Below are 15888 nucleotides of genomic sequence, written 5' to 3' on the forward strand. Positions count from 1 at the left end.
TCCCCCCTGGTAACTTTTGCAAAAAAAGAACAAATGTCTCCAAATTCACAGGACTTGTTGTCCATGATGAGAGGAATAAACACAGTTAAGGACTTTTTGGTAAATTATTTTTGTCCCATGTTTTAGAGGGGGAACCGATTATTTCAGACGGCTGAAATATTTGGTTCCCCCTGGTAACTTTTGCAATTTTGTCCACCAGCCTCTATGGCTGGTGGACAACATTTTTAATTTCCACCCCTGTATATATCAGTGTAAACATTTGGCTGTGCATGTCTTAGTGTCTTTGTATGCACCTGTTATTTTGTCTGTTTTAGGTAGAGAGCAGGAGTAGAAAGCATCTTAGCAGGCCTTATCAATGGGCCAGATTAACATACTGAGAGCTAACACTAAGCTTGTGTTCAGCCATGCGGTTTTACAATCTCGCTCTGCTGGTGTGTGTGTGTGTGTGTGTGTGTGTGTGTGTGTGTGTGTGTGTGTTTGTGTGTGTATGGTGTGTTCCACGTGCTCACATAGCTGTTGATCGTTTGCCAGTTGTCTGTTTGCATTTGGCATCTTACTACATGTGGCATGTGAGCAGCTTGTTCCACAGTGAAATGAGATGGAGATTAAAAAATCTGGGATTGTATTGCAGCCTATCAAAAAAAAGCAACATTGTACGGTAGGCTCTATTTATTTAATTTTTTATTTTTCTTTTAAGCTGTTTTTATTGGAGACTATCAGTTCAGTGGGTGGTGCTGCAGCCCAGGTGTATCTGTATCCACTGCTGTGAGGGCCGGCAGTAGCTCCTCACTCCTGCCTTATCTATTTTTAACTTCTAAATCTTCTTAGCCTTTAATTTCCCTACCTCTATATTTGTGTGTGTTCCCTAATATTGTTTATGCCATAATGTTCCTGTTTTTCTGGCCTTATATCGCCCTCTCTGGGTTCACTCAAAGTAAGTGTGTGTGTTAGTGTGCTTGCAAACACATCTGGAGCCTTTCGGCTTAGCATTTCACACGAGAAAACTCCCTTTCAGGAGTTGCCGGTGGCTGCTGGGATATCCACCCAATGCCGAGTGTTTGGCCACCGAGGCGCTTTTGTCAAAAGAGAAGTCTGGTTGGTTCAGCTCATGCTAATGCAGGCGTTTAATGAGTGTCTGCATGTGTCTGTGTCTAATGTATGGGACCAAACCGTGCTCTGTGTGTAAGAGGCGAGTACCTGTTCGCACACGCTATTTTTAACCATCTGACAGCTTAACCCGAGCCTGTACGCTTCGGAGGAGGGGGCGGCCGGGTGTGAGAGGTCTGTCTGAGGGAGAGGGAGAAATGGGAGAAAGGTTCTATTTTCCTAAAAAAGAAAAACAAGCTGTGTTTATCTGAATATTAATGTATGATTAATGAGTGAAAACACTCTGACCTCCCTGATTGAAAAGAGAGGGGAATGTTGTTCTTTCATTTCCCCCCCCCCTCGAGTCTCCCTCTGGTCTCTTCTGTGAGGTGGGTGATGGAGTCTCATACAGATGTCTCACACACATGTATGTAAAAGAGAACATTTAAATTATACGCATTATAACCATGTCTGACACTTTGGAATGTAGCATTTAGGAATGAAAACATTTAGGTTTCTTCAAAAAGTTTCTTTGTATTCTTTGAAAACCTCAAAGGGGTTTATGGACACTTCAGAAGTTTGTTGCTGGTACAGAATTAAAAAAAAAGCTGGTTTGTTTGAAGAATTTCTGTGCACAACAACCCTACTTCCGGTAAAGGCCTATTCCTTTTGTGTATGTGTTACACTTGCACATGTCGTGGTGAATGCAAGGCAGAGAGAGTTTTGTGCAGCATTTGCCTCTATTAGGGAGGGCACTTCGTTTAGTTTTCTGAATAGCCCAACTGCTTTTCATTACTGTACCCTTTTGCTGTCTTGTAAATGAGCCAGCTTGTTTTCATAAATGCCTCTATTTTCAGTTTGCCATGTCTTCTATTTGTTCTTAAAACATGGCTGAGATGACATGACGTCTGGATTTTTTATATTTTCCTTGATGGCATTAAAAAAAAAAACCAAATGGTAACCCTAAATAAGTGTTTAGGTCATTTTTTATGTAAGCACGGCTCAAGATATGTGATGTGTGAAAATGCACAGACTTTTATATCTTTGCCTCCTTTGTTGTGCCATTCAGGACTAACAGACCACAGCCAGATGTGAAATCACTTGAACCGTCTGTCTGTGTTTATGTATGGTCTGCGGATGTGCAGCATGTATGATAGTGTGTAGAGCCCACTCCATCACTTCTTCACCTACTGATGTATGTTGTCGGGGGATGGGGTGTCTAGTGGTGCACTCGCACTTGTGTTTCCTGCCCAGCTTTGTCAGCTGTCAGCCTTGCTTTGGTACACTGACCTACCAAGTAACATCCGCACATCTTTGTCAGCCTGTTGCTGTTTGGATGGGTACACTTGAATAATCAGTATCAGATGAAAACGAATGGTTTACACACACACACACACACACACACACACACACACATATATATATATATATATGACACATGTGGAGCAGCTATAGTGTTTACTTGGAACTGGAAATGGTTGTAGTACCAAAAATGACCACAAAGGGGTGCTGTCCTGTCAGAGTTTAGCTGCTGTGTTGATTACCTGCAGGCAAACCAAAGTTCTGTGTGATGGGACACACAAACACACGCACATACATGCTGAGAGGCATAAATCTGGGCCTAATTGACTCTCCCCAGCCACCAAGTCCCTATAGACCTAATAATAACAGCTGCACCAATGGACTGTTTCTGCCCAGCCCTGACCTGCTGCCAAATGCCTACACACACTCGCACACACACATCATCCTTACAGTCAGACGTCTACTTTGGCATTTATATATTCTTGCATATAATACAAGTGATGTTGTCATATGGTCTGTGGGGGCTTCAAATAGAGTTAGGATTCCTCTTTTGCGTAAAGACATCTCACTCAGTGTGGGATCAGTAATGCCAAGTGTATTGTTCTGATGCTAAAACATAAGCGCAAGTACTTACGGGTTTCCTGGCTTTAGTCCACCTCTTGGTCGTTTTGGCAGCTTCCTTGCTATCTGCTCTTTCTTTAAACACTGATAAAACTTCAGAAATGTAGCTTTTTAAAACTTTCTACTACCAAATTGTCAAAACTGGAATGTCATGTCAACCCAATCTTATTTTCTCCTCACTTTTCTTTCAGCTTGTACATTCCTTCTCCTTGCTGGTTGACTGTGTTCAGTCTTTGCTAATGAAGCTCCTCTCAGGTAACGTTTAGGACCTATGGAGGATTGTTTTAATTTTCCAAAATATTTGAGCGTAAATCTTTATTAAAACATTAGACACCTCAAATCTCCCCAGGTTTTCTGTTTCTCAGAAAGGTTTAGATTTGCTCTGGTTTTCCATTCATCTTGTTAAAATCTTGTTTAAGCCCCTGAGCCAATTGACCAGTTCACTTTTCTGGTGAACAAATGAGTTTCCTTTTCTGTTGACCGAGGGAGAAGAAGTAGGAATGTGATTGATGAATGTGTATGTATTTTGGATCTGTGTGTGTTGTGCTATAGAGATCTGTTTTCTTTTTCTAATTGTGGGTGTGTTCATTATTTTCTTGTGTTCGGCATGTGCTGTACGTATTAGCCGCAGCAATTGACTAAGTGCGGTTATTTCTTGTTTTACTGCTTTTTTTTAGTTTTTAAATTTTATTTATTGTGGTTCACCCTGTTAGAAGCAGGGGAATAATCTTCATTTTCATCGGTCCTTCAGCCTATTTTCAATTTATTTCAAGTTTGTTTTCCACTTCACATTTGTTTCATCTTTTAAAATTAATTTATTTATAAAAATTTAGATTTTTACATGGGCTGTCCTTGACTTTCACACAAGTCGGCCATCTTTTGTTTCTCCTCCTAATCCACTACCCAAACCAGGAGAACATAACACTGCTCACTCTTGTTTGTGTATGGTGCACACAACACCACTGCCTCGAGGCTAGAATTGAACCTTTTGACCGTGTCCTTCAGCCAGGATGGTGGGACCTATCACTTTCGAGTTATATTTGACCCTATTCATTCCATATGCTCAGTCTTGACACATGTGGAGCAGAGAGGACGGTCTTTGATGACGCGCTCTCTTGCATGACTTAATTTCCCCCTGCTGAGAGACACAACAGTTTTAAGAATTGCTGTTGAACTGCTGTTGATAAAGAGTTCATAAACAGCCCTTTTCAAAGGGACAGAAGAATGTGCACAGGCCACAAAAAGACAGACAGGCATAGGGTGGTCAAACCCCGCTCAGAGTGGCACATTAGTACACATTTGGTCAGGAGAAGATTAGTTCTGTTGCAGTAATGGGAATGCCAATCTGTAGGAGGCACATTCTGACAGCAGTAATCCTTCCTTATCCACAGCTGACATGAACAAGAGGATAATGCCCCTGTCTCCTCTCATTTCAACTCAGTTGCACAACCAGAAAAAGAAAAGTGAAAAATCATTCCATGTTGATGACTGTACAAGATTTTTATGTTCTTTGTTTGTTGAACTTTGTTAGTCTAAGGAATGCCAGCATTTCATTTCATTTTCGGCTTTCCTGAAATTCCTTCTAGTTTGGTTTTACATGTGTGTTTTATTTCCAACCCTTTGCTGAATAAGACTTGCAGCTGTAACGAGCAATCCCCACTTTGCCCTCCCACCGTGAACGAGGCTGCTTTTGTCTCATCGCTAAAAACCTTTGTGTCGACGTTTCATCACCTGCAACTTATAATGTTTCTGTTTAGTTTGAGGAGACTTTGGGTTTCAGTAAAGACAAACACGAGTGTGAAAGAACGGTTCTTTGCATCAATACGGGTGTCTCTAGAGAAAGCGCCCCTCCCTCATCGCCGCAGCCGAGGTTCCCCAGCGGGGCTGCGGTTGTGCTGGGTCGTGTCTGGCTGTGAATACATTTGGCTGCGTTGGTGTACACATGGCCGTTTCAAAAGAAGAACGTTGCTCTTACTCTCCTGGCAAATTAGCATTTGAATACATTCAGAACTGGACACAGCTTTGTACTTTTTTTTTTGCCACATTATCTACAATCACAAACTTACACCTTCAGAGAAACGTGATAGCTGTTTCAGCAGCAGATAGTCACAGTTCATGACAAATGAATAATGGGATACTGGTGACGCAGTTTGAAGTTAAACCACTGCGTTGATGACTAGATAGAGCAGAAAAAGTAGCGGGCTGTTTTCACAACAACTTTCTTTGTGCCAGAATCTGTTATGTGTGTGTGTGTGTGTGTGTGTTTGCATGGCTTGAACGTGCGCTTGCTTTTGTGTGGGCATCGCTGTAGGTCAGAGCTACTATTAATTATTTAATAGACAAAGCTTAGCGCATGTGCTGGCAGAACGCGTTGCTAAGGAGAAGCTTTGGCATGCCAGAGACATCTGTAAGAGAGACAGTGAAAAGAAGTGGGAGATAAGACATCGAAATATTCAAGCTGGAAGTGTGATAGAGACAGACTGTTACAATCTAAAGCTGAATTACCTGCTTGTGAATAGAGACAAAAGAATAGAAAAAAAAAAACGAGGGCAGAGAAAACAGACGCCAGTGCCTGCTTTTAGAAAAAGAAAACATCCTTGGGACACTCTCAGATCAGGAACCAGCCTGAAGATCCTAGGAGGAAATTTTGTTCACTGTTTCTGGATGCACACTTGTGGATTTTGTAGAATTCTCTCAGAAAGCTTAAGAACAATGGAGTGAAAAAGAAGAAGCCAGTGAGACAAAGTGAGTCAAAGCTGTGGGTGTTAGAAAGTGCTAAAGATGATGAGCCGCCAGGCTTATTTTTACCGTGTTCCTCCTCCGGAGCTCCATCGCCGAAACCAGCTCCAGACTGATCCGGCTAAGACCAGAGCTCTGCAAACTGTCATTGATATGAAGGTAGGACTAAGAATGGGTTTCAGATAGGTAATGTTTTACAAAAATCTTTCTACTGTATTTCTGGTTATCACTGTACTTCTTATATTTCCCATCCAACCTAACTGAAGTTGGATGTGAAATTGGAGTTGCCATGAAGTTGGCTTGTGGTACATGTCACAGTGATGTTCTGTTCTTTTTTTCAGCAGTATCAACAAGTTTTAATTATTCATAAGCCCCACTGTCGTTTTAGCAGCAGCAGAAACTCAAACACAAAAAGACAGTACATGCATAAACCATTGAGCAGACATTGTCTTCTTGTGACGTACCATCTGCATGGCAGTCACGCCCCGAGTAAAGTCCATTATTGGCCCATGCAGAGTTGAGCACTTATTCAATTTGTTGCAAATGTCACATATGGAAGCTTTCACTCTCATCTCAACCCTTTGAAGCCGTTAGGGCTGTGAAAAATGCAGTTGACTCCACACGTGTCTCTGTGTAATCCTACCCCCTCCGCCCTTACACACATGCACGCACCTCATTCACACACACATTCACTGTACATTCAACAAATATTTGTTCCAAAAATGGCAGCTTTGCAGTAAAACCACAGTTGTTGTTTTTTTTTTTTTGTGCATATATTTTTGTGATTTGCCTGCCTATTAACAAATTGCACATGTCTCAAGCAAAAATGCCCTGCAGCGTTAAAAGGATGAAAGAGGCCAAATTAAGTCTGACTGAATTAATTAGCAGATTAAAAACAAACAAACAAACAAACAGAACTACATGACAGATTTGGCTTTTTGTGAGGGAGAGTAAAACAGAAACAGAAACATAATTTGGCACGCCACAGTTTACAAAAAACCCCTGTGTTTTGATTGCTCAATATCGATGAGAACATTCTTTATATTCATTGCATTTTGAGCATGTAGTATTTGATGTTTTTTTCCGTTTGTACTGTTGCATTTTATAAGAGGTGCAAACTTCTGCTTTGTTATTGCAGAACACGACCCCCCCTTTCTGTTTTGATCCTGATGTTATCTGGCAGGTACTGTACTGAGAGCTCATGTCTTGGTCTTTCTGTTATTTCAGCATAGGCTACTGTTTTGCTTTATTAGTTTTAAACTCTTTGTTTCATCAATTGCATAAATAGTGCATTGCGTCTGTGTATTTGAAGTTTTCCTTTTGTTATGCACAATCTTTCCAGCCCCAAGTGTTAATTTTGATAATTAGTTGTTTATTTTCATTAGTTGTACCATTCTTTCTCTCCTCTAGGTGGCAATAATTTATTACAAACATGACTTCGTTTACAGAAATAATGACTTGTCTTTGCCTTGTTCTTCTGAGTATCCTTTAAAAATCTGTGTCCCAGACACCTTTGTGTGTGTGTGTGATAGAGATGCACCTTCTTGCATTTCTACTTGATCTATGTGTGTGTGCAGCAGCATGTGCTTGGCAGATCTGATGTCAGATGATCTAATAGTGGTCAGATGCTTACATGTTGCTTGTGGTTTGTGCTGATGGCATTGTGCAATCTGCTTCCAGTTATTTAATTGCCTTTCTCTTCTTTTCCAAGGTTGAGCTTTTAACACATGTCTGATTCCATGCAACTAAACAACCTCAGGACTTGTCCATGACAGATCCTTCCATTCCACTGTACATACAAAAAAAAGAAAAGAAAAAAAAAACTTTAATTTTTGACCTGTTTTTTTAAACAATTCAGTCAAAGAATAATTGACTGAATTGTACATAATAAGTTAAAACTAGATACAAGAGACATTTTGTGAATTATACTTTCTGTTTTTGTCTTTGTATACAAGTTTAATCAGTGTCAAGAGTTAGATGCAACTCATATTGCTGATCATTTTATTTTTGGGGGGCTGATCGCTTTTTTTGTGCATTTTGCATTAAATTGTATACGGACTGAGATGTCAGCGTCCAGTTGTCTTGTTAATAGTACACAGGCCTTTGTTTTAGCCCTGAGGTTTAGATTTTTAAGCAGCTCTTTGCTGACCTATTTGCCTGCCTGCTGTTGCCGGTGCAGGACACCAAGATCTCCTCCCTGGAAAGAAACATCAGAGACTTAGAAGATGAGGTCCAGATGCTAAAAACCAGCGGCCTGTTGCACCCAGATGAGAGGCAGGAGGATCTCAAGCAGGTGGAGGTCTACAAGAGCCACTCTAAGTTCATGAAAACTAAGGTAGAATATCTCTGCATGCAACCAAGTCAACATCAAGCTGCATGATCTGACTGATGCATGTTAAATAACAAGTGAATCTCAAGTTGATATAACTCTCCTCATGCAAAGTAACACATTTTCAGCTTTCTCCGTTGTCACCCAGTCAGACGTGGAGAAGATCGTAAAAAGCATGAAAACTTCCACCTGCGTGCTAGACCCTCTCCCCACAGCATTACTTAAGTCTAATATTACAGCCATTTGCCCATTAATCACAACCATTATTAATCAGTCTTTGCGGGCCAGTCAGGTTCCCCCATCTCTTAAAACTGCAGTCATCCACCCTTATCTGAAAAAACCCTCACTTGACCCCAATATTCTTGCCCATTACAGACCTGTTTCAAATTTACCGTTTATATCCAAAGTTCTGGAAAAAGTTGTGGCAGCCCAACTTCATCAACATCTTCACATCCATAACTTCTACGAAAAGTTTCAGTCTGGCTTCCGTTCCGCTCACAGTACAGAGACAGCTCTGGTTCGCGTAATGAACGACCTTCTCATGACTGCAGACCAGGGCTCACCATCTCTTCTCCTCCTCCTTGACCTGTCGGCTGCTTTCGACACAGTGAATCACACCATCCTTCTCAACAGGCTACAGTCAGAAATTGGACTTTCGGGTACAGCACTTAAATGGTTTCATTCATATCTCACCAATAGAACTGAATATGTTTCCTTGGGTCAGTCTAAATCTTCAACTCATACTGTGACTTGTGGAGTTCCACAGGGGTCAGTCCTTGGGCCAACCCTTTTCACCATCTATATGCTCCCCCTAGGTCACATAATCAATAAACACAAGGTCTCCTTTCACTGCTATGCTGATGATACACAACTGTATATGAAAATGGACTCCACTTCTCCTACAGTTCTTCCGTCTTCACTTCAGCTTTGCTTAGAGGAGATAAAGGCATGGATGACTGCCAACTCTCTTCAACTTAACAGTAATAAAACGGATGTCATCCTTCTTGGCACCCCTCATCAAACTCAGTCCTCTAATCTCAGTAGTATCTCAATATTTGGTCTTAATATTCCCTTTTCTACCACCGTCACAAACCTTGGAGTTAGGATTGACTCTAACCTCACTTTCAACTCCCACATCCGTCATCTTTCTAAAGTCTCCTTCCTCCATCTTAAAAACATCGCCAGACTCCGCCCCTCCCTTTCCCAACCGGATGCTGAGAGGTTGATCCATGCCTTTATCTCATCAAGGTTGGACTACTGTAATGCCCTCCTCTTTGGGACCTCTGGTAAAAACCTGCAAAAGCTCCAGCACATTCAGAACTGTGCTGCCCGGGTCCTGATGAGGAGGCGCAAATACGACCATATCACTTCTGTTCTTAATTCACTTCATTGGCTACCGATCAAACATAGAATACATTACAAACTCTGTCTGCTCACCTATCAATGCATCCATGGAGCTGCTCCTGCCTATCTTAGTGAACTCCTCTCATTGCACGCTACTTCTCGAAGGCTTCGTTCCTCCACCTCCTTTTACTGCCTGCATCAACCTAAGACCAAACTTGCCACTATGGGGGATAGGGCTTTTCAGGCAGTAGCTCCACGACTCTGGAATGCCCTTCCAGAGTCCCTGAGAGCCCCACAAGGTGTGGAGGCCTTTAAAAAAGGTCTTAAGACTCACCTTTTTAAACAGGCCTTTTAGAACTGTAAGTTTTGTTTTAAATTGTTAGTTTTAATTGTTAGTTTCAATTGTTAGTTTTGGTATCACTTGGTGCAAGATGTACTACTGTAAGCCCTACAATTTATTCTGTATTTTTATTATTACTATTATTATTATTTTTATTTTTTTCTTTTTCTTTTAATCTCTGTAGCACTTTGAGATTTCTTTGAAATATAAGGTGCGTTACAAATAAAATTTATTATTATTATTATTATTAAGTGCACGGGAACCTGTCAGTAAGGATGTTATATATTTTCACTGCATGCTAATTTGGAAAGAATTTCACTACTCTTCTGCCTGTGTCAGTAGCTAGTCTGTCGGAGCAGCTGCAGGAACTATCAGCTTTCAATACACCATCTTGGCATATTGCTGAACCTTTGCCTGATGGAAAGATCTTTGGAAAGGCCTGACCGAGACTCCTCTTCCAAGGGTGTTTTTTTTATATGTACTCAAATGTATGGACTGACATGCACACGTTCAAATAGACACATTTACACGTTTGGGTGGCTCAGGGAATAGGACAGATCAAATCATGGAAACATCTTTGGGGAAAATCTTTGACCTCATGTTATCCTCTAATGTGTCATCAGTGTATGTGTGTCCCTCTAAAAAAACTGCACATGTTGCATGAAAAGCATTGCTGAATGTGGGTTTGAATGGACAACTGTGACTTAGAGTATAAAGTGTTCTGTTTGTTAGAGCAGTCCATTTAACATATGGTCAAAACCCATGTTTGGAATTAGGTTTCAGGTTCCACAGAGTTTTGGTCCATATGTCTGAGATGACTGAGGCCAAGGAAAGTTCTCCACGTTTTCACATGAACTCATTAAATAGTGCTCTTTGTAGGGCCCATTTGTCATTGCATCAGGGAAGTTCCAGATGCAATCATAAAAGAGATGTTTTTATGAATGGGGCTCTGACAGATGAATGTGAGCCTACAACGACAGAGAAACAGAGGGAGAAGCGCTCTCTCCTCACTCACGATATACATCACAGCGACGGCCCTGACTCGCTCTCGCATGTCTCATCTTTCTGCGTACAGTCACGCAGAAACAGAAAGTCACCGCACATATGGCTATGCACAGATTCATTTTATATCCTTGAAGTGTTTGGGGTCCTGGTCTTTCAGCTGTGGTGGTGACTGGTGTTGAGGTGCCACTGTCATTAGTGAAACCGGAGAGGGCAGCATCTCTGTCCTCTCTGGTTTCCATTCTGAACTTTGATCTACCCAAACAGTAGAAAATGGCTTCTGAACACGGAATGGTAGACGGTTACCAGAAAAAGGTAATGGTGTTCATTGAGAATTTAGCGTTACAACGTGTAAAAATAAAGTGTAAAAGAATGTGGCTGTGCACAGAAGCAGTGCTTTAGTTTCGTGGCTTGCTGTCCTCTTGTCTCTGTGTCCCTGTAGGAGCAGGCATTGTCACCATGTGTGTCTTCCATCAGACCAGCTCCCACCTTCCTCCCCTCCACCCAACCTTGGATCACAGAACAAGCAGAAGTACCCATCTCATTAGTCTGTCTCCTCTCTCATTTGTCATCACCTTGTAATGTTTAAAGTCTTTGTTCCTTTTTTTTTTATTTTAATGTTTGCTAAAAACATGTTAAGTCCACTGCTTGTTTACGTCCTGACTCATTTTGTCCCCTCTATTCTCTCCCTCATCTCTCCTTTTTGATCATTTTTTGATTCTGCCTCACAATCTTGCCTGCTGTCTCCTATTTTTCCCCCCTCCCGTTCTACTTTTTTTTGGGCTGACGGTGTGACATGTTTTTTTGGCCATGCTCTGATCCAGTTAGAGTTTCCTCTTTTATGAGGTCGGGCCTGCTCATTCAATTTGAAGAATATCTCTTCAATTTAACTCTGTGCATTTTTGGCACCAGTAGACAAATTCCAATCTACTGTACATACCTATCTCGAGTACAGAACCTTCCCATTGTTAGTGCATTTGATTTCCTGTGTGGTTTTCTGTTAGGCTCTATGGTTTTCCTTAAAACAATCAGTCTGTCTCCCCACATGATTTTCTTCTTTTTTGGCTGTTTAGCTTGGTGTGTCCAGACAATTGACCTGGGATTTCAAAGTGAAGACTGATATTGCAGGGCTGGGTGATGATTCAGTACTACGGTGTTTAACCTTTCCAGTTAAATGCATGACCACATAAATGACATATTTAGATTGTAATAACTGAATCATACAATATGCCAAAGTTCTCAACATCAGAAACATGTCAGATTTTTCCCAGATAAAACATTTTTACTGAGAACAAAGACAAACTGCAATATGATGATGAAAATGACTATTTGAAATGACACTGTTCTGTTGTTTGAGTTTATGTGTTGTTAAAAAATAAAAAAATAAAGCAATCATCAGTCAATCATCAGTGACTGACATATTTTTATAGAAAAAAATCTCTCTCTGTGTGTGATTTATCAGATAGAGCAGCTGAAGCAGGAACTGAACAAGAAGGAGTCAGAGATGCAGGCCCTGCAGACCAAACTAGATGCTTTGACCAATCAGAACTCCGACTGCAAGCAACACATTGAGGTGCTGAAAGAGTCTCTCAGTGCCAAGGATCAACGAGCCAATACCCTGCAGACAGAGGTAAGAGTGTGCAGATTCATGCACAAAAATGTAGTGTAATGCTAAAAAAAGGTTGTAATGCAAAGGAACAGTTTAAATTATTTGTGACAATATTGGAAACTGCAGGATGCTGTATTTAAATGCGTTTTGTTCTCTTCTGTATTTTAATATCTTTTGTGTCACCTGTTGTACTTGAACCATATTATTCAAATTGAATTTTGTCAACAGAAACTGGAGAAATGTTCTTTATAGAATAAGAAAGGTTTATCACAGCCGCATACTTTTTTTCTTTAGATGATCTTTCGGTACATTTGTTTTCTGATAAAAGGCAATTGTGCATGTGAGCACAATCGTGTCTTTTTCTGACTTGGCTTCTTTTTTCTTTCTGCTTCTCTAATGGGCATTGAGGTGGGTGGAAAACTATCTACGTGTGTGGCTGTTAGTCCACCAGCAGGTTCGTACATGTGGGTGGGTCAGTGAGCAGGCTGAAAAAAAGCTGGCAGCTTGTTTTCATGTTTGAAGGTATTTTTAAGCTCTTTTGCTCTAATGATTTCATCACTGATCTTAGGCTATGAAAGTGGACTGTGAGCGGTTCAAGTGTGCATGTAGAGTATGTATATTGTATGTGTGAGAGCATTTAGCATTTTTCTCCATCATTCCTGAGACTTGGAACTGATACTTTTGATGTCTGTGTTTGGCACATGAGAGTGACCTGTTAAGTATGTCCACTCATCATTACAGGAAGCAATTTGAGCCAAAATTAGGCCTAATTGTCCTTACATGTGCAAAGAATTTTGGCTCTGGCTGTTAGCTGAATACATCATACTTAAAGGAATTGCTTTTCAGTGGGTGGTTTTGTGTGCGTCCATGTTTACTAGACCCAACAGCAAGTGTGTTTTTCTCCATCATCATGGCAAAATATGTTCTTGGGGACATCTATGGTATCAGAACTATTATAAAAGTATTTTGAGTGCTTTAGGAAGCATTTTTTGTGTCATTATGTCTGTGGATAGATTTAGTTGATCCACCCTGCAAGATACAGTCAAACATTTTTACAGCTATGTGGTTGAGAATAAAATAAAGGCCAAGTTTGAAGTTGTTTGCAGTCCTGATCTCAATTACTGTTTAAAGACTGCTCAAATAGTGGCAATAGCACACGTGTGTTACAGATTTTTTTTTTATTCTGAGATCTAACATAGAGTGTGGGAAAAAAAATAAGACGGGATGTCCTATTAAACACAATATTTTTAAGACAAGAATTGTATAAACACATATTGTTGATTAAAAATTACAACTTTCTGTCCATGTCTTTACTCAGCAGGTTTTACAGAGATTTAGGCAGCTGTTTTTTGTTCCTAGAAGTCTTAATTGAAAGTCATGTTCCTCAACCAAAGGAACAAATTGTCTCGACCACCATGGGACACATAGTGAAGTTTAAGAATAAAAAACGTTTTATATGTGCTGTATTTACTGCAAAAAATATGCATTTGTTTTTACTCTCACCAGGTGTTTAATTTCATTAATCTAACCAAACGTATTTGGTACATATAAATGTGGAACCTTTTAAAAAGTGTAACAAAGCAAGTGTGTCTGGACTTTGTGAAACAACGATTTTTATTGTGAAAGGAGAAAAAGACATTGTTTCTTAAAGAGGTTAAACATGGGTTTCTCATGTTAAAGCAAATGTTTCAGAGCCATCTCTAACCCTGCTTTCCTCCTAGTTAGCCTAATAAGAACATCTAAAACAAATTAGGTATAATGGCGAATATAGTTATTGTACATTTTCTTTTATTTTAACTTTCTTTTGCCATTTGGCTCCATTTTTGTGTATTAATATTAATACACTGGCAGTAGATTGCGCACAGTAATCATACTGTTGAACTAATAAAAGCTATGCTAATTTAATTTGATTTGGCTGTAGGATAAAAATGCATTTAGCCATTGTTATCATCATACTTTTCTCCAGACTTTGAAGGCTTTATTGTGAGTAGGGTCTTTTCAAATAAAACCAAAAAGAAAAACAAAAAAAACTTATTTGTATAAGTAGATAAAATAAACCTGTTCCATGTTCCACACCCATTTCTGCTGAGTGGTAACACTTTAGTCTGCTCAAGTAGTTATTGTCTGAAAATAAGAGCGCTCAAGAGCTGTTTGACCTGATGCAAGTAGTTTAGTATTTGCTGAGAAAACACCAATGAAACATCTTGGGGATTTATTTTGTTACATCAAATAAATTCCATTAAATATCATAGGGTTTGGAATAATTGACTAAAATGTTCTTGATTTAGGGTGCATCATTTTATCTTGTCGCTTGTCCTCTCACTTCTCATAGACAGCTACAGAAGAGCCGTAATCAAATCCAGATTACCACAAATGCACAGCTGCACATAGGAAACCATAAACACACCCATAAAAACCCAACAAAAAAACCCCCAAAAACATTTGCTTTCAGTTCTGATTACTCAACTCTCATCTCCGGTCTCAAGTAATTTTTCCTGCTTTTGAAGTGGCATTTTACCCCACTTGAGGATGACTCGGGTTTCATCGACTAAGTGGGCAAACCAGAGGATGAGTAGAGCTCTTTAGTGTGTGTTAGTAGGCCAAACATGGACCTGCATTCCTCTTCTGCCTGTCAGTCATTCAGCCATTCTCACTCTTCTCCTCTCAGTCCTCTCGTTTGCTGCACATTCTAGTTTCAGCTTAAGTCACATCTCTTTCAAAATTTGCCAACAGCCTTATGATGCCTTTTGCCTTACTTAAAGCACTGGCATATCACACACCTTTCCATCTAAAACAGTCTGCATTTATGAGTGTTTAGTTTCAACATGATTGTTACAGTAGCCCCAGATACAGACTGATGTCTCAGGCTGGAGGAGCGGCTTCATATCAGAGACATTCTTGAAGCCGTTCACATCAGGATGGGACTAAGAAGGGAACTGGCCACAGAACAGAGAAGGCACTGTAACCAAGGGAATGAGAAAATGGAAGCATATTTATTTGTCAGTCAAAGTTAAGGACAGCTTCTTAATGGATGTGATTGAATCTGTCCTCAGATAACTGGAAAATGTGGAAAATAATGAGTGTGCACTTGTGTGTGAGCTTTGTGAGTCTGCCAAGGTCTGTGGAAACTTAACCCTTTAATACAGTAGATGTGTGTGTCTTTCCTGCCCTGTTCGGGACAATGAAGGGCTGTAATGATACTCCAGCAGATCAGGTAACCTATCAGAGACCTTCCTGCATATTTAACAACACAGGAACAAAAGAGCAGACCACAATTGCATTGCCAGAAGAGTTTCACTTGGTTTTGGTTTTCTGTAGAAAGATTATTTTAAATATGATAATTATTACTTTTGGAAGTGGAGGTAAAATACATTATATTGAGAAATGTGAGACTATTTGAATTAACTGTAGTTACATGTATAAGACCTCTGTATGGTCACTGACAGTTTAGCAGTGAGGAACAACTTTCATTATAGATTATAAGAATTTAGGTGCTGATCAGGTTTGTTGCTCTTT

At 40.1% G+C, this 15888-nt stretch overlaps 1 protein-coding gene across 2 annotated transcripts in view; it reads left to right on the forward strand.

Annotated features, from left to right (window-relative positions):
* LOC108235277 (ERC protein 2) overlaps positions 1-15888 on the forward strand; it is a 141053-nt gene that overhangs the window by 9678 nt on the left and 115487 nt on the right. The window contains exons 4-7 of one of the 2 annotated variants that reach the window (XM_037977067.1): positions 6887-6931; positions 7928-8083; positions 11206-11295; positions 12226-12393. In XM_037977067.1, coding sequence (XP_037832995.1) covers positions 6887-6931; positions 7928-8083; positions 11206-11295; positions 12226-12393 — 459 coding nt within the window. The remainder of the gene's footprint in view (positions 1-6886; positions 6932-7927; positions 8084-11205; positions 11296-12225; positions 12394-15888) is intronic. The other variant, XM_037977068.1, reaches the window with a different exon arrangement.

This window comes from Kryptolebias marmoratus, linkage group LG8 (genome assembly GCF_001649575.2).
Source record: "Kryptolebias marmoratus isolate JLee-2015 linkage group LG8, ASM164957v2, whole genome shotgun sequence".
In the NCBI taxonomy this organism is placed as follows: Eukaryota; Metazoa; Chordata; class Actinopteri; order Cyprinodontiformes; family Rivulidae; genus Kryptolebias; species Kryptolebias marmoratus.